The 21,956-nt window shown below is 41.1% G+C and overlaps 1 protein-coding gene across 3 annotated transcripts in view; it reads left to right on the forward strand.

The window, feature by feature from the left end:
- Positions 1-21,956, forward strand: part of syndig1l (synapse differentiation inducing 1-like) — a 108,180-nt gene that overhangs the window by 8,849 nt on the left and 77,375 nt on the right. For all 3 annotated transcript variants that reach the window (XM_047388680.1, XM_047388678.1, XM_047388679.1), the window contains exon 2: positions 8,820-9,464. In XM_047388680.1, the coding sequence (XP_047244636.1) occupies positions 8,949-9,464 (516 nt within the window). In that variant the 5' untranslated portion in view covers positions 8,820-8,948. The remainder of the gene's footprint in view (positions 1-8,819; positions 9,465-21,956) is intronic.

Here is a 21,956-nt window from a genome sequence, read left to right on the forward strand (position 1 = left end):
GTGAAACTAGTGTGTTTTTGATATTTTTCCAAACTAGACAAACAGGAAGTGGGGTGGAGAGAGGGGATAGAAATGCATCATAGGTCTCTGCGATCGGGACTCGAACCCTAGAATTTCGTAAATGACTTTTGCCACCAAGAAGCCTTCCTGATCTGGACCACCATTCACCAAATACTTCTAAGATAATATGGCATGTTGCCACCAAAATCAAATGTAAAGGAAATCAGGCATTAGTCTAAATCAGGCAAAGCAACTCATTTGCCAAAACAACCTCTCCATCCTCACCCCTTAAAAATAGGATTGATCAATTGAAGATCTTTAAAATCCTGTATTGTGGTATTATACCCATGCCAACTGTTTGCTTTTTTCTGATAACATGTAAATGGTGTGGTAATTTTAGCAGAAGTTTATTTTATTTACAGAGTTGCAGACATGTGTTTATGGTAATCAGAGCAGTTACTCTATGCTAATACAGAGGTGATTTACAGCAGCTAAAATACAGTTTGAGGACCTTTTAACTGAAGTATCTTGCAAACACCCTGTAAAAAGAATGCAATATAAATACTAAAAAAAACAAATCTATCAGCAGTAGTCAACAGTGTCAAAAATGTATAATGTTATGAAGATGCATATGCCAACAGCCAAAGTCTAGGTCAGGGGAACCCTGTGCCGAAATAACAGTAGCATCAAGAGCAGAAAGAAATGTGAACACCTGCTCATCCCCTGCCCAATGTACTTATAATTTCATTCTAAAGATTTTGCATCCTCTTGAGCATATGAGCCCTGGAGACAGGCATGGTGTAATCAAAGACATCTTTTCAGCACGATGAGGCACAGGAAAACCAACAGGGAGGAACAATGAAAACATTGTTGGCTGTCCATTGCTTCTAGAGTTTTAGGATGTCTGGGAGTCTGGGGCTGTTGATTTATTAATGATGATTTATTAATGTGTTTTTTAGGAAAGAAGAAAGGACAAAATCCACCTTTGAGGAAAAACGAGGCAGCAAAGAGTGAAAACTGTTGCACATAAGTCATTAAAGTAAAGACTTTAGGAATGCAAAAAATCTCAAATTTGAATTTAATGTGATAGATCAACAAAATTAATAAAATAAAAAAGGTTTTGTTTGGTTTGGATCATTTTTACAAATGATGGTCTGAAAAATGGAGTTGCATTTGTAATTAAGCCCTGTGAGTCAATAGTTTTAGCGTTTTGCTACAATAATAGCTGAATATATTTTATTTACCAAATACTTAAAGCTCAGTCACATTGGCGGGAACAACAATATTCTAGTCAAGCCACAGATTTTTAATTGTATGTAGATTTGGACTTTGTCTGAGCCATTCCAATAAATGAATAGGCATTGTAACTCTGAGTGTATGTTTAGGATCATTGTTCTGCTGAAAGGTGAATCTCAGCATCAATACCCAGTCTTTTTCTACAGTTTTTTCTTACCATGAACTTACCATGAACAGTTTCCCTGTATCTGCTGAAGAGAAGTAACCCCACAGCATGCTGCCACCATCTTGTTTAACAATGGGGATAATGTGTATAGATTAATTTGCAGGGTTGGTTTATTTTGGTCTCATCCGTCCAGAGCACCTGTTTCCACATGTTTGCTTTCTCCCCTATATAGCTTGTGGCAAACCGCAAGCAAGACATCTTATCGCTTTCTTTCAACAATGGCTTTCTTCTTGCCACTTATTAAATAAAATCCAGATACGTGGAAAGCAAAGCTGATAGTTTTCTTGATCTGCCCAGAGTTACTATGGACCTTGGCTGCTTCTCTGATTAAGGTTCTCCTTTACCAGCCTGTCAATATAGTTGGAGGGTCATGTGTTGGGTGTGCCATTGTGCTATACTCCTTTTCCTTAAGATTATAGATTAAGTAATGCGCTATTAGATTTTCAAAAAAGTACAATATTGTTTTATAATCTTACCCTGCTGTTAACTTCTGCACCACTTTATCGCTGACCTGTCTTCTCTTTCTTTATTATAAAATCCCTATAAAAGAAATTAAAATTTGATCCTTTAATGTGACAAAATGTGAAAAGGTTCAAAGGGTATGAAAACTTTTTTAAGGTACTAGTGAGGTAGTTAGTGGAACCACTTTTAAACAGCAATATGCTGAAAACATATGGTTGGAATACAATTTTGTGTTGGACATAAACCGTTAATGAGGTGTGAACATAACCTCTGGTGCCTGATTATGCTGTACAATGGAGGAACAAATTTGGAAAAATACAGAGCCCTCTGTTCCCACCCCACCACTGCCACCACTACTTCAGCATAGTTAGCTCTCCCATTACAAAAAGCTTCCATTAAATCAGAAAAGCTTTATTGCCAAGTACGTTTTTGGACATACAAGGAATTTGTTTTGGCGTAGTCGGTGCAATACAATACAAATTAAACAGTATAAACATATCTATAATATAATATAAATATATGTGCACAGTTTTAAGTGAGTAAGAGTAGATATAGAGCAGTATTGGGTGCGAGAGCAGTACAACAGTGCAGGTGATCATTGTGCAATTATAGCAGTGCAAGTAAAGCAGGAGTCCAAGCTGAGCGTTAATGTAACACATAGAGTTACAAGTTACAAGTGTCCTGTCAACAAAAAAGGGGGGGTGTGGGGGAAAGGGAGAATGTCAGGGTGGTTTCCAGGCTTTGTTAACCAGGCTGGTGGCAGATGGGAAAAAACTGTTCTTGTGGCGTGAGGTTTTGGTCCGGATGGACCGCAGCCTCCTGCCAGAGGGGAGAGTTTCAAAGAGTCTGTGACCAGGGTGGGAGGGATCAGCCAGAATCTTCCCTGCCCGCTTCAGGGTCCTGGAGGTGTACAGTTCCTGGAGCGACAGTAGACTGCAGCCAATCACCTTCTCAGCAGACCGAATGACACGCTGCAGCCTGCCCTTATCCTTGGCTGTAGCAGCGGCGTACCAGATGGTGATGGAGGAGGTGAGGATGGACTCAATGATGGCTGTGTAGAAGTGCACCATCATAGTCTTTGGCAGGTTGAATTTCTTCAGCTGCTGCAGGAAGAACATCCTCTGCTGGGCTTTCTTGATGAGGGAGCTGATGTTTGGCTCCCACTTGAGATCCTGGGAGATGATGGTTCCCAGGAAGCGGAAAGATTCCACAGTGTCAATTGTGGAGTCACAGAGGGTGATGGGGGCAGGTGGGGCTGGTTCTGCCTGAAGTCCACAACCATCTCCACTGTCTTTAGAGCATTGAGCTCAAGGTTGTTCTGGCTGCACCAGTCCAACAGATGGTCCACCTCCCATCTGTACGCAGACTCGTCACCATCAGAGATGAGTCTGATCAGGGTGGTGTCGTCCGCAAACTTCAGAAGCTTGACAGACTGGTGACTGGAGGTGCAGCTGTTGGTGTACAGGGAGAAGAGCAGAGGAGAGAGAACACAGCCTTGGGGGGAACCGGTGCTGATGGTCGGGGAGTCAGAGACGTGCTTCCCCAGCCTCACGCGCTGCTTCCTGTCAGACAGGAAGTCAGTGATCCACCTGTAGGTGGAGTTGGGCACACTTAGTTGGGAGAGCTTCTCCTGGAGCAGAGCTGGGACGATGGTGTTGAAGGCAGAGCTGAAATCCACAAACAGGATCCTTGCATAGGTTCCTGTGGAGTCCAGGTGCCGATTAAAGGTGGATAAAACTTTGTCAGATGTATATGGACATCTCGTATATAAACCATTCATCTTACCTTGTGGGGCGGTGGTACACACCCTCGTGTGTGCATGGTTGTCTGTCCTTTGCGTCTCTGTGATGGGCTGGCATTGTGCCTGAGGTGTACCCCGCCTCTCATTAAATGACAGCTGGAGATAGACACCAGCCCCCCTGTGACCCTGCATTGATAAGCGGGTATAGGCAAAGGATGGATCTTACAGGTCATGAAACCCGAAGGCTAGAGTGAACTATTAATATAGTTCTGGTGAGATGTAAAACGTATATGGCTGTTAGTGTCGAGGTCTAGGACACACTTCATTTGTGCCAGAGGTCCAAATTTGTAGCAGGAATCGATAGCCAAACATTTGGTCCACCAGGTATTATCCTATGAATACCAGTCCAGTTTGGCGTGGTGTTATAGAAAAGTAGATTCTATCAATGGCTTTTCAATCAGCAAGCTATGCATACACATGCAGAATAAACTCACATAGCATTTTTTTTTTTTTTTTAAATATAAGAATTATTAACCAAAATATTTCAACTTCAGGTTAAATACTTTAATGAACAAATTCTTCTTCTCGACTAGTAACACTCAGCTACACTCCTAATTGGAAATTAGAAAACAAACCATAACCAATAACATGATGCAGTGATATGTGTAAGAACCAAGGTTTGTCCTGAGGAATTTGAAAGGAGACCAGAATTTTACCAGTTTCGTTGTTTGTGTAGTTCAGATGTTCTCTATCCATGGCTGGGCCCAACAGAAGGGCAGGAACAAAAATTCTGCAATAATTTCCAACATTTATTTTGTGCTTGTTAATTAAACATGTACAACAATAATTAACCGAGACTGTAAACTTGCTAGAGTGCAGGAAGTTATCAAATGTCTTTGAATCACCCCACTTGAAAACCCAGACTTTTAGACCACTTTTAGCTCATATTTATCTACATAAAAACAGTTCGACACTAGTCCCCAAGACTTATTTTGAGATATTATAAAGACACATAATGCTTTAAGAACAACTTGGCAATCTAGAATTACCCGTGTCTCTGACACGGCATTATATATTAAGCATGTACAGGTCCTTCTCAAAATATTAGCATATTGTGATAAAGTTCATTATTTTCCATAATGTCATGATGAAAATTTAACATTCATATATTTTAGATTCATTGCACACTAACTGAAATATTTCAGGTCTTTTATTGTCTTAATACGGATGATTTTGGCATACAGCTCATGAAAACCCAAAATTCCTATCTCACAAAATTAGCATATCATTAAAGGGTCTCTAAACGAACTATGAACCTAATGTTCTGAATCAACGAGTTAACTCTAAACACCTGCAAAAGATTCCTGAGGCCTTTAAAACTCCCAGCCTGGTTCATCACTCAAAACCCCAATCATGGGTAAGACTGCCGACCTGACTGCTGACCAGAAGGCCACTATTGACACCCTCAAGCAAGAGGGTAAGACACAGAAAGAAATTTCTGAACGAATAGGCTGTTCCCAGAGTGTTGTATCAAGGCATCTCAGTGGGAAGTCTGTGGGAAGGAAAAAGTGTGGCAGAAAACGCTGCACAACGAGAAGAGGTGACCGGACCCTGAGGAAGATTGTGGAGAAGGGCCGATTCCAGACCTTGGGGGACCTGCGGAAGCAGTGGATTGAGTCTGGAGTAGAAACATCCAGAGCCACCGTGCACAGGCGTGTGCAGGAAATGGGCTACAGGTGCCGCATTCCCCAGGTCAAGCCACTTTTGAACCAGAAACAGCGGCAGAAGCGCCTGACCTGGGCTACAGACAAGCAGCACTGGACTGTTGCTCAGTGGTCCAAAGTACTTTTTTTGGATGAAAGCAAATTCTGCATGTCATTCGGAAATCAAGGTGCCAGAGTCTGGAGGAAGATTGGGGAGAAGGAAATGCCAAAATGCCAGAAGTCCAGTGTCAAGTACCCACAGTCAGTGATGGTCTGGGGTGCCGTGTCAGCTGCTGGTGTTGGTCCACTGTGTTTTATCAAGGGCAGGGTCAATGCAGCTAGCTATCAGGAGATTTTGGAGCACTTCATGCTTCCATCTGCTGAAAAGCTTTATGGAGATGAAGATTTCATTTTTCAGCACGACCTGGCACCTGCTCACAGTGCCAAAACCACTGGTAAATGGTTTACTGACCATGGTATCACTTTGCTCAATTGGCCTGCCAACTCTCCTGACCTGAACCCCATAGAGAATCTGTGGGATATTGTGAAGAGAACGTTGAGAGACTCAAGACCCAACACTCTGGATGAGCTAAAGGCCGCTATCGAAGCATCCTGGGCCTCCATAAGACCTCAGTGCCACAGGCTGATTGCCTCCATGCCACGCCGCATTGAAGCAGTCATTTCTGCAAAAGGATTCCCGACCAAGTATTAAGTGCATAACTGTACATGATTATTTGAAGGTTGACGTTTTTTGTATTAAAAACACTTTTCTTTTATTGGTCGGATGAAATATGCTAATTTTGTGAGATAGGAATTTTGGGTTTTCATGAGCTGTATGCCACAATCATCTGTATTAAGACAATAAAAGACCTGAAATATTTCAGTTAGTATGCAATGAATCTAAAATATATGAATGTTAAATTTTCATCATGACATTATGGAAAATAATTAACTTTAACACAATATGCTAATATTTTGAGAAGTACCTGTACTTAATTTATTAGAAAAAACATCAAAGACCTTTATAAGAAGAGATTTTTCAATATTATTTCAGAGTTGTGCAGACATAGGAGACATTTACATAATTTTTCTTTTACAATTCATATACAGAAAATGTAATGAATTGCAGTGACAGATGTATAAGATGAGGTGCTGAATTAAATAGGCTGTGGAAAATAGAGAAAATATGTCAGTATAAATCTGCTGCTTTTTTAACCAGAATTATTCAATAAATTAACAAAACTCAGTAATCATGTGGAAGATGATCACTGCACAAAATGTTAGCCGTTGAGTCATCAGTTATATTTATCCCATCAACACATGGCCATTTTCTTTAAAAGCTTGTCTTCTGCTGGATGCACTACCTTGAAAGATTTGGTAATTCAGGAGTGATCCAGCCATATATGACTAAGGTCATGAATCTACGTCAGAAATTTTTAAGCAAACCACATATTATTCAGAGGAAGATCAAGGGTTGAGAGCTGAAAAGAAGAAAACTTGGGGCCTGGATGCTTTTGGATGCTATTCTAGAGCAGGTGCAATGTGTTGAAAATGAAGGATGGCATTTGAGCACTCTGTATTAATCAGTAAAATTTTTTCCTGTGCTCTGAAAGAAACTTGCTATTTTTGGGTTTGTGCACCTATTGTATATATTTAAAGGGGACTGCTGCTATATTGACTCCCAGCAGTTTGCTCCAAACAGCTATCACAACTGTTTTTGATAACCTTGTTTCTAAGAAATACAGTTAAAAACTATATTAAATTTGGATTTGAGTGCCAGATATTTAATGACTAAATTAAGAAATAATGGGAGTGAATATCTTCGCCAGTCGGAAGCCTATGAAAGACCAATTATCAACTCCCTGTCTAAAGATGTCATGCCTGTTTAAGCAGAACGATCAGATGCTGATTAAAGGAAATGGAAATAACACTTTACCTGTGAGCAATAAAGATGTAGGAGGATTCACTAATGAATCAAAGAGTTACGGTGATGACACATTTGACAACAATAATTAAATGTCCTCACAAAATTCACATACAGTCGAAAACAGCGACATAAAACCTTTTCTTAATTTTTTGAACAAATAATAATGCATTTGCATTTTTTCACTTTTACAATGATACCTCTAAGTCAATCGGTTGCCTTCTGTAGACACCTAAGATCCAGAAATGTAAAATGTATGGCACAATTAGAAACATAAACTCACAGATTGGGCAAGTAAAGCCTTAATCAGAGAAGGAGCCGAGAGGCCCGTGATAACTCTGGAGGAGCTGCAGAGGTCAGCTCAGGTGGGGAATCTGTTGACAAGACAATTATAAGTCATGCTCTCCACAAATCTGACCTTTATGAAAGAGTGGTAAGAAGTCCTGTTTCCTGTTTGTCACAAGCCATGCAAAAGAACAGCAAACATGTGGGAGATGGGCCTTTGGTCAGATGAAACCAGTGTGGCAGAAAACTAGCAATACCTGTAACCTGAAACACACAATCCCCAAGGTAAAACATGGTGGCGACAGCATCATGCTGTACAGATGCCTTTCTTCAATATAAACAGGGAAAATTGGGATAGTTGATGGGAAGATGGAATAAACTAAAATACAGGACAGCCCTAGAGGAAAAACTGTTAGAGGATGTAAAATACGAGATTGGGATGGAGGTTGGCCCTTCAGCAGGACAATGACCCTACACATACAGCCAGAGCTAAAATAGAATGGTTTAGACCAAAGCATAATCATGTGTTAGAATGGCCCAGTTAAAGCCCAGACCTTAATCCAAATTTGAATCTGCAGCAAGACCTAAACATTGATGTTCACAGATTTTGTCCGTCCTCTTTGGCTGTGCCTGAACTATTTTGGAAAAATGTCCTTTCCTAAATGTGCAAAGCTGGTAGAGAAATACCCCAAATGACTTGTAGCTGTGAGAAGGCACGTGATGGCACTGGATTTTATTTGTAACTATCAAAGCAAAGGGGGCTAAATGCATATGGACACCACAGTTTAAAGGTTTTTATTTGTAAGAAATTAAAACCATGTATTGTTTTCCTTTCATTTTTATTTATGTGACACTATGAGTAGACCAATCACATAAAATCCAAATTAAATACACTAACATTTGTGGTTATAATCTAACAAAATGTGAAAATATTCACAGAATATGAAACATTTCACAATTCACTGTATTACTGCTGTTTCTGCTCTTCTACATGCATATAAATGTTTCCCAATGTGACTTGTGCGAGGATGCAAATTAGGCCTAATGGATTCATCTGCAGCATGCAGTTCTCAACAAGCAGAAGGCTATAAAAGTTGTAACTACTGGGGGGGGGGCACCAGCTCTTAACTTTGATCTGATGTGAGCATGTGTTGGAGCAAATGTTACCTGCCAGTAGATGTCAAATAAAATTCTGTTGAAGGTAAAACCTCTCATCTCTGTTTCTGTGTGTTTCCTCCACAGATCTTAGAGTGCCATTAACGTCTACTGGCATAAACATCCACCACGAAGGAGTCTGTTCCTCCTAAAACTCTTCCATCTCTGTCCTGGTGCTAAGAAGTTTCTTCCTCTCACATTTTGACCCCAGTTCCAATGGAGAACCTCAGTGAACTGCAGAACCCGTTGCTGGACAAAAACAGTAAGCACATGGTCAATGGCTACGGAGGAGAATTCCCCAATAACCAATACCAAGAAAACATTATTAACTACTTTGCTGGAGGAGGAGGGGGTGGAGGTGTGGGCAGTGGAGGAGAAGGAAATGTAAATAACGGGAATGTAGTCAGTGGAGGAAGTTACAGCACCAATGGAAAGATGAAATCGCAGCAATTTCTGGACGCCACCTCACTGCATCTGGCAGTTGAGGCTTTCTACAGGCCTAATTTCATCTTGTACAAGGAGGACAGCGGAAGCATCAAGGCTAAGGATTACAAAAGTGAGTGTTGTGAGACAACCTTTACCGAGAAAAAAGCAAAGGAGGTGTCCAACACAGCAGGGGAGGACACACCTGGCGCAGAGGACCCTCAGACCAAGCTGCAGGAGGACAGCGAACATGTCAAGATTCAAACCGTTTCTTACGAGGTGGAGGAGGAGGAGTATGTGGAGTATGAGGTAAAGAACATAAAAGCACCAAGCATGAGTTCAACCAAAAATTCAAACACACCCCTAGAACTCCCAGAGTGGGTCAATTTATTCATATCTAAGGGAGGCTATGCATATAAAACACAAATAAAATTAATGCATTTTGTTCCTTGCACAATTTCTTGCACTGGTTCCTATCTTTTCATGTGTCCTGGTGAATTAAAAAAAATGCATATTATTGGGGTCTAAACATAAGGAGCTGAAGGACCATGTTCAGAGAGAATGAATGAAAATACTAAACAAAAACAAAACAAACTGACACACGTAGGTAATGGTATTTTAGCTCTAACACGGTGATTTAAAATGAGCTGTTCGGTGAAAGTTTGACATAAAGCAGATCAACAGAAGGTGTTACATCTTTCAGACTTTTAGATGTAGTTTTTGGTCCTCCACTTACAGAGTTATTTTTAAGTACTCACTGCACAATATGCTACAATGTTCAGGTACAAATGAGGATAGAAACTGAGAGAAAGAAGTTGTTTTTCTGTGGCATGCATGCTTTTGTATTCAGATCTTTTATAAGACCGATATTTTACTAAGAGCAAGTCCCTATCGATGCACTGACCTTGCAGTCAGTTCCAACACTAATAACATTCATTGTTAGATATTATGAAATCACAGGTCCTTCTCGCACAGAAATATAAGGTGCTTACCACAGAATTAGCTGCAGCAGTTTCACTCTCAGCCGGCACAACCACTAGCATAAAGTACAGTATTTAGAGGGATTTAAAGGACCAGACAAGCAGAATGGGGAGTTAAGAGCCAGTCAGTGTCCTGGAATACCTTCTGAACTGGGCTCTGCATACTGTAGGGTTTTGGAATAAGCCTGTATAACTGTGACAAACATGAAGCGATGCATATGCAAAGAGACATGTTCACCAGGTAGCCAGTGGATTAAAATTTAAGTTATCACAAGAAAAAGTTATAGAGGAAACAAAGCACTTGAGTACTTTAACTTTATTAGATTGGCTTTGACGTATAGATGCAATAACCTGCAATTTCCTGATTTGAGAATTTCCTCCATTCCTCAATTTTCAACAATAATTTCAACAGCAACTTGTGAATTTGAATGCAAAAGTCATCCAATGAGACATGCAGGTCTATGCATTCTCCTTGATTTTAAACTAATAAAAGCTAACAATATTGTATTGCTCTTATTTCGTCCACATGTTCCTTTTAGGGCTAACTGTATACATGAACACATTAACAGGCTTTTTTGAGATGTATAGCATGAAATACACGTTGGGAGTCATTTCGCACACCCCCTGTGGAAAACAAATGACACTTCCAAAGTGTTTCTAACTCCTGCCCACACTCTGACAACATACAAAGATTTAAGACTAGATTTAAGACTAGAAGGCCTAGATGCACTTTGGTTGAGGTTTAGTACTCCGAGAAAACTGGTTTCACTATGAATTTATATTCTCAGCAGTTTTCTCCCAGAATTATTTTCACCATATTGTTATTTCCCTTGACTTTTTTACAGAGCTTTCCAAAGGCATTCTGCTTAAGAAACATTGTGCTGCTTGGTGAATTGCCACGTTATCAATTTGATTAAATCTGCATTGTAGACATTTTGTCTTTCCGCTTCTGGTAGTGGGAGTAAATTTAATGCTTGTCCTTGTAGAGAAGTGCTTTCTTGTTCAGAAATTAATATAGAACAACAAGTTTCTGTTTTTTCCAGGTGTAATAGCAACTTTTTACCATAACCAAGGTTTTTCTGTTTGTGATACTTTACTTTATTCATGGTTGTTGCTTAACTTCTCTCCTCAGTGGAGTAAAATCAATTGTACTTAGTTGATGTAAATGTTTCACTACCGTTGCACCAGCATACAGTTAGATCTCTCATTTATTTTTGTAAAACGGATCAGGAATGTGTGAATTTGTGTAAGGTAGTTACTGGGTCTTAATGTCAGAATTATTAGCTTATTATTACACCTAATTGCAGCATGTAAAAAACATACTGTTGACACTGGATGGTTTTACATACCCTACATAAAAAGACATAGCATTATTATTTTTTAGAGATTTTTTGAAAGTTGAAACATTGGGCACAGAGTTCAAAAAGTGTGTGTGAGCAAGGCAGCTCACACACCTGGCTCTCAATAATCTGAACTTTTGTAATTAGAAATTATTTTGTTAATGCTAATGCAAGAAGGGTCAGGTCTGATTTAATGGCAAACTAAATGTTCTGTATCTTTACATACAGTGTATGTTGATATCTGGTTTGAACTGGTTGTATAAAAGGCATAGTTATTTATTATTGATAAATTGATCATAGTTACCACCTCCGTAAAACAAGGGCTTTGGGCTGCTTGCCAGTCTGAACCATTCAGGTGTATGCTAACAGAATGTGAATTAGCATTGAATGTGGTGGAAAGACATAAGCAGGGACCTTAGGCATTTAATTGCTGCTGCAATTCCCAGACTGATTGCAGTCTGGGAAGGGTTGTTGACCTGGGTCTGAAACATATCGTGGGGTCTTTCTGCATGGAGTTTGCATGTTCTCCCCATGCATGCGTTGGCTTTCACAGTCAAAAAACATGTCAAAAAACATGATTAATGTGACTAATTGGTGTCACCAACCAACCTATAATGCACAGTGCCACGTGCAATATGGCTTAGTTTATCACAAAAAACTAAAAAAACCTAAAATAATTAACAGGCAAAGGCTGGAGTGGAACGAAATGTACTTCACTTTTACTATCAAAAGACAAAGTCTAAAAGAAATTAAATCAAAGTGCATAAGTAAATTACATTAAGTCCCTTAGAGGGCATCAGTAAAAGTGGTAGAGGAATAGCCTTATACAAACACATCTTGAAAAGTATCTGTAAATTACTTGCAAAATGGAAATGTCACTATATTTTTAATGACTTGACAATATACCTTTTTATTCTTCATGACCTCTTGTTGGGATTTAGGAATGTAAAAAAGGTGTTGCTAAACAAAAGGAATATTGTAATAAACTTAATCGCTAATATGTACATAATTAAAAATGTATGAAAATTAAAATACATAAATATATTAAAATAAGCATGGAAATATCACAAATTTAAGTATGAAACATGCATTAAAATAGCAGCTATTTTGTAGATGAATTTACTGTTTTTAAGTTTTTGTTTGCTTCCTATTCAGATTTCAGTTTTTATGTAAATCCTTGTCATTCACAATAAATAATTAAACTGGAAAATAAATTTTATTCCAGCATGAACTGTAATTATCTCCATATTAATGGAATCATGGATATCTTAATTCTCAAACTTTCATTGATTTATGTATCCTCCTAATCCTTACTCAATTATTTTCTTTTACATTACTGTATGGTTCACTACACTAGGCTGAAAACAGATTAAGAACAACATGATTAGGCACATTCGTTTAACTGTATTCCAAATACTGGATATTCCTCCATTATTAAGAGAAAAATATTTTAGGATGTATGGTCATTGTTTCACACTGTGGCCTCATTGTAGAACATTAGCAGTACTTTTGTTTTTCCTTCGGAATTCAACAAACCTAAGGCTTCAAGGTCTCCATGCCAGACTACCAAGGTAATATCACCTGCTCCTTTCCATCAGCCTGTGCCTTAACACATGTAAAATAAGCACAGGAGGTCAGCCAAATGAACCGCCATCTTTCTTCATCACGCTGTAGTCACACTGTAGTGCGCATTGGCAAGTGAGAGCATGAAGACATTTAGCCAACCTGGGATGAAAAAAAAGCTTCTTTGTTTAGTCCCTGCTTCTCTGAAGCAAGGATGCGACATTCACTTGGTTAGATTCCATATAGGATTGCTAATTGTGTGGGTCACTATTAGCAAATTGGACAAATGATGTGTGCTGACAGAGCCTGCTGTAGTGAATTTAAAAATGTTGTCAGCATTGCAGCAACATTCTAAGACTTTGTGAACAGTGGGTAAATGCAGCCTCTAAGGGGGACAGTGTCCTAAGTCCTATTTGTCCCATGCCAACATTTGCCACATCTATCATACCAAGAACATGATCTCCATAACGGATAGGTAGAGGCCTGGGTTAACAACCATTGGTGTTGGTGAACAACAGGGTACCAGTGGATATTGGACTAGTGTTGGTCAGCAAAGAAGTAGAGAAGGAAGACGTGCTCGTTGGCAGAGACAGAAGAAAAAAGGCAAGAGCCTAGGACTGAGACTAGAGACTTTGTTGGGACTAGAACAGGAAAAGCTAGAGAGTTGGCTGACATGATGCAGATGAGGAAGGTGGACATACTGTGTGTTGAGGAGAACAGGTGAAAAGGTAGCAAGGCTAGAAGGTTAGGAGCAGAGTTCAACCTGTCATACCATGTTGTGGATGGGAAGAATGAAATTCAGTGTTGTTAGTGGTTATGCCCCACAGGTAGGATGTTAGTTAGAGGAAAAGAGGAAATTCTGGAGCGAGTTAGATGAAGTGATGCAGAATATCTCCAGAGGGGAGAGAGTGGTGATTGGTGCAGATCTTAATGGACATGTTGGAGCAGAGAACAGAGAGGATGAGGAACTGAAGGTAGGGCATCCACAACAGAAATGCAGAAGAACAGATGGCAGTAGACTCTCCAAAGAGGATGGAAATGGCTGTAGTGTAAACTTCCAAAAAAGGCAGGAACACAGGGTGACTTCCAAGAGTGGAGACGATGGTATCTGGACAAACTCAGTGACTTCAAGGTAGTGGTAGGTGAGAGTGTCTCCAGAGAGCACAAGATGGTGGTGTGTAGGGTGATGATGGTGAGGAGGATGAAGAGGACCAAAGCTGAGCAGAGGACAAAGCAGTGGAAGCTGAAAATGGAAAGAGTTTGTCTGGCTGTCAGGGAGGAGTTGAGACAGGCTCTGGGTGGCCAGAGGGTGCTTCCAGATGACTGGTCAATTACAGGTAATGCTATCAGGGAGACAGGTAGGAGAGTTCTTGGTATGTCTTCTGGAAAGAAAGTTGACAAGGAGATTTGGTGGTGGAATAAGGAAGTATCGGAGTGTAATTGGAGAAAGAGATCTGCTTAAAGGAGTGAAACACTGTGAGGACTGAAGAGAGTCACCAGATGTTCAGTGAGGCTCCGTGTAAAGTGAAGGTAGAGGTAGTTAAGTCCAAATAATGGCCATACAGTGACTTGCATGATAGGTTGGAAACCAAGGTGGGAGAGGATGATTTGTACAGGTCCATGAGGCAGAGGGACAGCAGGTTCAACTGTTCAGCAGGTTAAGGTGATTAAGAATTATGATGGAAATGTACTGACACGTGAAACAGGTGTGATAGAAAGATGGAGGGAGTACTTTGAAGAGTTCATAAATGAGAACATGAGACAGAAAAGAGCAGAAGAAGAGACCATTGTGGATCAGGAAGTAACAAGGATCAGTAAGGATGACGTGAGAAAGGTATTGAAAAGGATAGAGTGGGAAGGCAGTTGGTCCTAATGATATACCTGTGGAGGTATGAAAGTGTCTAGGAGAAACAACAGTAGAGTTTTTGACTAGGCTGTAAGGTTGGGCAATATGTAAAATGTTTCCAACCGATATTCCTCCGTCCAAAGAATGGCAATGGGCGACATATTCACACAGGTGATGTTTAGAGTTTTTTGTGGGCGGAGCAATGTAAACAGCCATGGACTAATGTGCCAATTTAGAACACAAATGTCCAAAAAGGGAGTAACTAGTTATCAAGGAAAATATCAAGTGTACACTAACCCCCTGGCTTTAAACCGGGTGAAAGAGGTAAACCACAGGATGTAACCAAAACGGCATGCTGCTTGTGCAGCCATATAGTGCCAGCAAAGGCCTCAAACACACCAAACTTGCATGAGCATTTACGTGTTCACCATCTGGCTGAGAATGCTATGCTACCACTCACGTACTCACAACCAGCTGCTCGGAGCAGTGTGTCACTTTTAAAACTGTTTGATCTGGAGACTTTTTCCCAGCGAGCAGTTTATTGTGTGACACCGCGTAAGTGGTCATTATAGTCTGGTGGAAGTCTGCTTTGAGTCCATACGGACTCCGCCCCGATGTTTTGTCCTTAACTTGTAAGCCAAAAAAACAAAATATCGCTCTATTAAAAAACAACTGTTGAAGAGCTCAGCCTATCGTTGATGGTCGATAAATGCATATTATTGGGGTCTAAACATAAGGAGCTGAAGGACCATGTTCAGAGAGACCATTTTCAGAGGGATATTGCCTTGTTTGCTACGACACTGAACTTTAACCAACAAATTCAAGCCATACACCAATAAAATACTCTTAACTTATCAAAACACCTGTTTTTTACAGGATCTCTTGTTACTTTGTTAATATGAGTTTTTAAAGGACACAATTTGTTCCAGTCTCTTTTGTTGACTTCATAAATATACTAAACAAAAACAAAACAAACTGACACACATGGGTAATGGTATTTTAGCTCTAACACGGTGATTTAAAATGAGCTGTTAGGTGAAGGTTTGGCATAGAGCAGATCAACAGAAGGGTGTTGAGATCTTACAGAGTGAGAAGATGCCTAAGGAATGGAAGTCATGCGTGCTGGTACCAATTTTCAAATACATGGGAGATGTGCAGAGTTGTGGCAACTACAGAGGAATAGTTTATGAGTCACACAATGAAGTTATGGGAAAGAGTAGTAGAAGCTAGACTCAGGTCAGAAGTGACCATCTGTGATCAACTGTATGGTTTAATGCCAAGCAAAAGTACTACAGACGCAGTATTTGCTTTGAGGATGTTGATAGAGAAGTACATAGAAGGTCTGCATTGTTGTTTTTTTTATGGTTTAACTAGCTCTACACAATGCAGACCTTCTATGTACTTCTCTATCAACATCCTCAAAGCAAATACTGCGTCTGTAGTACTTTTTGTAGCGCTAGTTAAGACATTCCCCCAGTGGGCCCACCAACTGCAAGGTAGAGGGTGACACGGGAGTGGATTTTCTCTCCTGTCCCATCCTGCTCCCACAGAAAAATGTCTTGTCCCATCCCAATCCCAGGCCAGCATAACGAAAAAAATCCTGTCCCGTCCCACTTCTGGTAAATTGACTCCCACTCCCATCCCGCTCCCATTCAGAACGACTCCCACTCCTGTGCCACTCCCATTTTTGTTTTCTTCATTTAGTCTTTTGGCAATTTCTTTCTTTGAAGGACCAGTTAGGTCCCTGTTTTTAGCTGTAGTAAAGGCCAGTTAAAGTAAAAAGAATAATAATGAAGAAATAATAAAATATCAAACAAGGAAACAGACCATGCCTATCTTAGTTGAATAAACAAAATGTACCTAGTTGTATTTTACTTATTTATTAAGTGATCGTTTCCTTTGAACAATGACATCACTTTTATGTTTCAAGTTGCTGGAACGAAAGAAAAATGCACCTAGTAAGAGAACTGTACTTGTTGAACAAAAGGACAAAAAGGCATTACCTTCATAATTTAGAAACTGTACCTCAATGGTTCACAGCCATGGTCTTCAGGGACCCCTTCCCTGCAAGTTTTAGATGTGTGTCTGCTCCAGAACACCTGATTCAAATTCTGACATGACCTCCTATACAGGCATCAAGAATGGAGGGTCAAACTGGACAAAATTAATACAATAAAATCATCTTTAAATAAATAAATGTTGTGAATGTCCCATAAGTGAAGTAAATGTAACATGAAAGAAATGTAACATTAAATGTGCCATTAAATTAAAGGTACCATTTATTTATTTAATACATCATTAGAAACAATAAATGTACCATTATATAATGAAATGGACTATTATGCAATTAAATGTGCCACTGAATAATTAAGTATAATTTTAAAGACGACATGACGTAATTAGTGGTACAGTTAATATTTAATGATGTATTAAATAAATTGTACATTTAATGGTACATTCAATTTTTTTCTATTTCACAACATATTTATTTAATATCTTCCCTTGATGAAGCCTTTCTATACGGAACCCGCGAGGGGACAAGGGGGAATTTTTTTCTTTTTTGCGTTCTCACGCCAAAGCCTTTGCGTTATTTCGCAATACTTTGTGGGATAGTTTCCAAACCAGATAACTGCAAAAATGAAACAAACACTACAACCGTTTTGAGATTTATTGAGTTTTATTTTGAAATCAGCCTTAAATAAAATTATCTTCAAATCAGACTAAAAGACAGTTTTTATCCATAAGCTGTCAAACAAACTACTGAACAATAATACTGCACAAAACCACATCTTTGACACTTTGTTTGCTTATTACTGCTGCATGATGTGTACTTTTTTTTGTACGCCATTAGTGTTTTTGTTTTTATCATGATTTGAACGGTTCTTCTTATCCTAAGCATTTAATCGCATTGTTTACTGCGTGTTAACCTGCATATGACAAATAAACCATATCAATGACATATCAGTTTGTTTTATGAGCAGTTTGTCATCTGTGCTGTTGCTCCAAAATACCGAACGCAAAAGTATTGCGTGGGGACGCAAAATAAATAAATTTCCCCATGTCCCCTCACGGGCTTCCGTACCTTACCTCTTAAATCTTGCACATGCAGCAATTTTGTTGGTCAGATGAGACTTGACAGTCCTTATTTCTGACTTTACGTTACAAATCCAATTTTACCACGTCCAGTTCTCCACCTGCGTTTGCTCCCTCCATTCTGAACGCAGGTGGAAAACATCGATCAGAAGCACTGTTGGCTTGTGGGTCGTGTAGTTCGTTTGACTCGAATTATAGTATAGGCTTCTTGGAAAAAAACTACACAATGGCGGCGTCGATTCAAGTTTTTTTTTCTTAACGTTTATAGCAAAGTCTCAGTTTTACATTTCCAAAGACAATTGATCCTAGTTTATTTTCCCTCCTATTGGTTAGCTCCCGCTCCCGTCTGCTCCCGTTCATTTTTTATCCTGTACCGTCCCAATCACGTGATCTTTACTGATGCTGTCTCCCGTCCCACGGGATTCCCATGGGAATCCCGTGACCCGTGGGACTCCCGAAAAAATGTCAGCCTCTACTGCAGGGGGAACCATGAGGGACCGGTGCAAAGAGGATTGGGCAGCGGCTGAAGGTGGAGACCTCGGCGGCCCGATCTCCAGATGCTTAGTCTGGCTCTAGGGATGTGGAATGTCACCTCGCTGGGGGGGAAGGAGCCTGAGCTTGTGCGGGAATTCAAGAGATATCTACGAGAAATAGTCGGGCTCACCTCCAAGCACAGCGTGGGCTCTGGAACCCATATCCTCGAGTGGGGCTGGACTCTCTTCTACTCTGGAGTGGCCACGGGGAGAGGCAGCAGGCTGGGGTGGGTTTGCTTGTTGTCCCCCAGCTCAGCTGTCTCATGTTGGGATTTACCCCGGTAGATGAGAGGGTCGCATCCCTTCACCTTCGGGTTGGGGATAGGTCTCTGACTGTCATTTCGGCCTACGGGCTGAGCGGTAGTGCGGAGTACCCAGCCTTCTTGGCGTCCCTGTCCGGGGTGCTGGATAGTGCACTTCCCGGGGACTCCATTATTCTGCTGGGGGACTTCAACAACCACGTGGGACACCTGGAGAGACGTGATCAAGAGGAATGGCCTCCCCGATCTGAATCCAAGTGGTGTTTTGTTATAGGACTTCTGTGCTAGTCACGGATTGTGAACAACGTTTTCGAGTATAAGGGTGTTCATCAGTGCACTTGGCACTGGCACCCTAGGCAGGAGGTCGATTATCGACTTTGTTGTCATGCCGTCAGGCCTTCGGCCGCATGTTTTGGACACTTGGGTGAAGAGAGGGGCTGAGCTGTCTACTGACGACTGGTGACTGTGGCTCAGTAGGAAGAGTAGTTGTCTTGCAATCGGAAGGTTGTGGGTTCGATTCCAGCTTCCTCCTGCTGTATGTCGATGTGCCCCTGGGCAAAGCACTTAACCTCAAGTTGCCTACCGATCTGTGTATCGGTGCATGAATGTGTGAGCGTTAGTGAGTGCGTTTGGGTGAATGTGGCTCTAGTGTAAAGCGGTCTGTATGACTGGAAAGGCGCTATATAAATTCAGTTCATTTACCATTTATGATCACCACCTGGTGGTGAGTTGGATCTGCTGGAAGAGGAGAAAGCCAGACAGACTTGGCAGGCATAGTGAGGGTCTGCTGGGAACATCATGCAGAGTCCTCGGCCAGGGATTCTCTGGTGGAAGCAGAGGCTGGGGACTCGGGGTTGGACTGTTTCATCACCCAGGCTGAAGTCACCGAGGTGGTTTAAAAGCTCCAAGGTGGCAGGGCTTTGGGGGTGGATGAGATCCGCCCTGAGTACCTCAAGTCTCTGGATGTTGTGGGGCTGTCATGGTTGACACACCTCTTCAACATTGTGTTGCGGTTGGGGATAGTGCCTCTGGACTGGCAGACTGGGGTAGTGGTTCATAACTTTTATGCACAGGATTTCTAGGCGCAGCCAAGGGCCAGAGGGGGGCAAGTATGGGGACCAGTGGTTTTCATCTCTTCTTCTTGCAGATGACGTGGTCCTGCCGGCCCCCTCTAACCAAGACCTACAGCATGCACTGGGGCGGTTCGCAGCCGAGTGTGAAGCAACTGGCATGAAGATCAGCTCCTCCAAGTCCGAGGCCATGGTTCTCGACCGGAAAAGGGTGGATTGTCCTCTTCAGGTTGGAGGGGATTTCCTGTCTCAAGTGGAGGAGTTCAAGAATCTTAGGGTCTTGTTCACGAGTGAAGGTAGAATGGAGCCTGAGATCAACAGATGGATAGGTGCGGCTTCCGGAGTAATGGGGACGCTGCACCAGTCCGTTGTGGTGAAAAGAGAGCTGCGCCGAAAAGTGAAGCTCTCGATTTACGGTCTACGTCGGTCTACGTTCCTACCCTCACCTATGGCCATGAAATTTTGGGTCATGACCGAAATAACGAGATCCCGGATACAAGTGGATGAAATGAGTTTCCTTCGTAGGGTGGCTGGTGACTCCCGTAGAGATAGAGTGAGGAGCTCGGCCATCCGGGAGGAGCTCGGAGTGGAGCCGCTGCTCCTCCACATTGAGAGGAGCCAGTTGAGGTGGCTCAGGCATCTATACCTTCTGGACGCCTTCCTCGGCAGGTGTTCCAGGCAGGTTCCACCGGGAGGAGGCCCAGGACACATCCCAGGACATGTTGGAGGGACTATATCTCTTGCCTTGGGTTCCCTCCGGAGGAGCTGGAGGAGGTGTCATGGGAGAGGGAGTCTGTTGTCCCTGTGACCTGGTCCCTGATGAAGCGGAAGATGATGAGTACAAGTCCGAGTACCTAAACCATATGCGTGAGCTGTGGTATTGTATGAGGAAGTTTGCAGTAGTAGAAAAGTATGTTAGAGTGGTGCAGGACATGTATGAGAGCTGTAAGACAGTGGTGAGGTTTGCTGTAGGTGTAACAGAGGAGTTCAAGGTGGAAGTGGGACTGCATCAAGGGTCGGTGCTGAGCCCCTTCGTGTTTGCTGTGGTGATGGACAGGTTGACAGATGAGGTTAGACAGGATTTTCCATGGACTATGATGTCTGTAGATGACACTGTAATCCGTGGTAGAGCAGGGAACAAGTGGAGAAAAATGTAGAGAGATGAAGGTTTGCCATGGAAAGGGGAGTAATGAAGGTTAACAGACAGAATACATGTGAGTGAATGAGAGGAACCCAAGTTCTGTGTTTTGTTTACTTTCGGCACCAGAACATTTTTTCTTCGTTCTTTCTTCGTTTTTCATTTATTATAATAGTTTGTCACAAGATTAAAATATGACTATAATTAAGCTAAAATAATTACTAATCTCTATGTTGTAATGGTCCTTTTCAGTGGGTGAGTGAAATCAGAGAACAAATTATTTTTATATCCTGAAATTTGATCAATTGGTTGCAGATAGGAATGGAAAACAAATATTAAAGTATTAGTATGTGCTGCCATTTATGTGGATGATATACCAAAAAGGACTACTTATGCGAATGTTGTTTCTGGTCAAGTAAACACTTTCATGGAAACAGTATTCCCTGATGGCAGTTCCCTCTCTCTGTGGAATAATATGCATTTAAAGCAGCAAAAATGGTTCAAGTAGAAGTGAACATCCTGAGTTTCCCTGGAAAAAATAGGAACCTACTGAATATCAGGGTGAGCGGTCATTGCTAGTACAGCAGCATTCTTTAAAATTGTGGTGATAAAGAGGTGTGTGTGTGTATGTGTGTGTGTGTGTGTGTGTTGCCATTAAATTGGGAATTAGGAAGGCTGTTAGATTAGAAATGTTGCATGTTACAATGTTACAAAAAACATTGTCATATTTGTTTTGTGTGCCTGTAATATCTGCAAATTAATGATAGATTTTAGTAATATCAGTATCAGTTTATGCAGTTTTCACATTACATAATAATGTGAAATTGACTCAATTGTTTTGTTTCAGATCAGTTTGGTTTATTTTATTTTGTGAAACTCTTTTGTTTAGCTTCTGAAAATGCTGAGACTGTGTAAGACAGGCAAGACAAATATCCAGATGACAGTTTTATTGACCACTAGCTTCAGGGAGGGTACATG

This window comes from Girardinichthys multiradiatus, chromosome 15, assembly GCF_021462225.1.
Source record: "Girardinichthys multiradiatus isolate DD_20200921_A chromosome 15, DD_fGirMul_XY1, whole genome shotgun sequence".
In the NCBI taxonomy this organism is placed as follows: Eukaryota; Metazoa; Chordata; class Actinopteri; order Cyprinodontiformes; family Goodeidae; genus Girardinichthys; species Girardinichthys multiradiatus.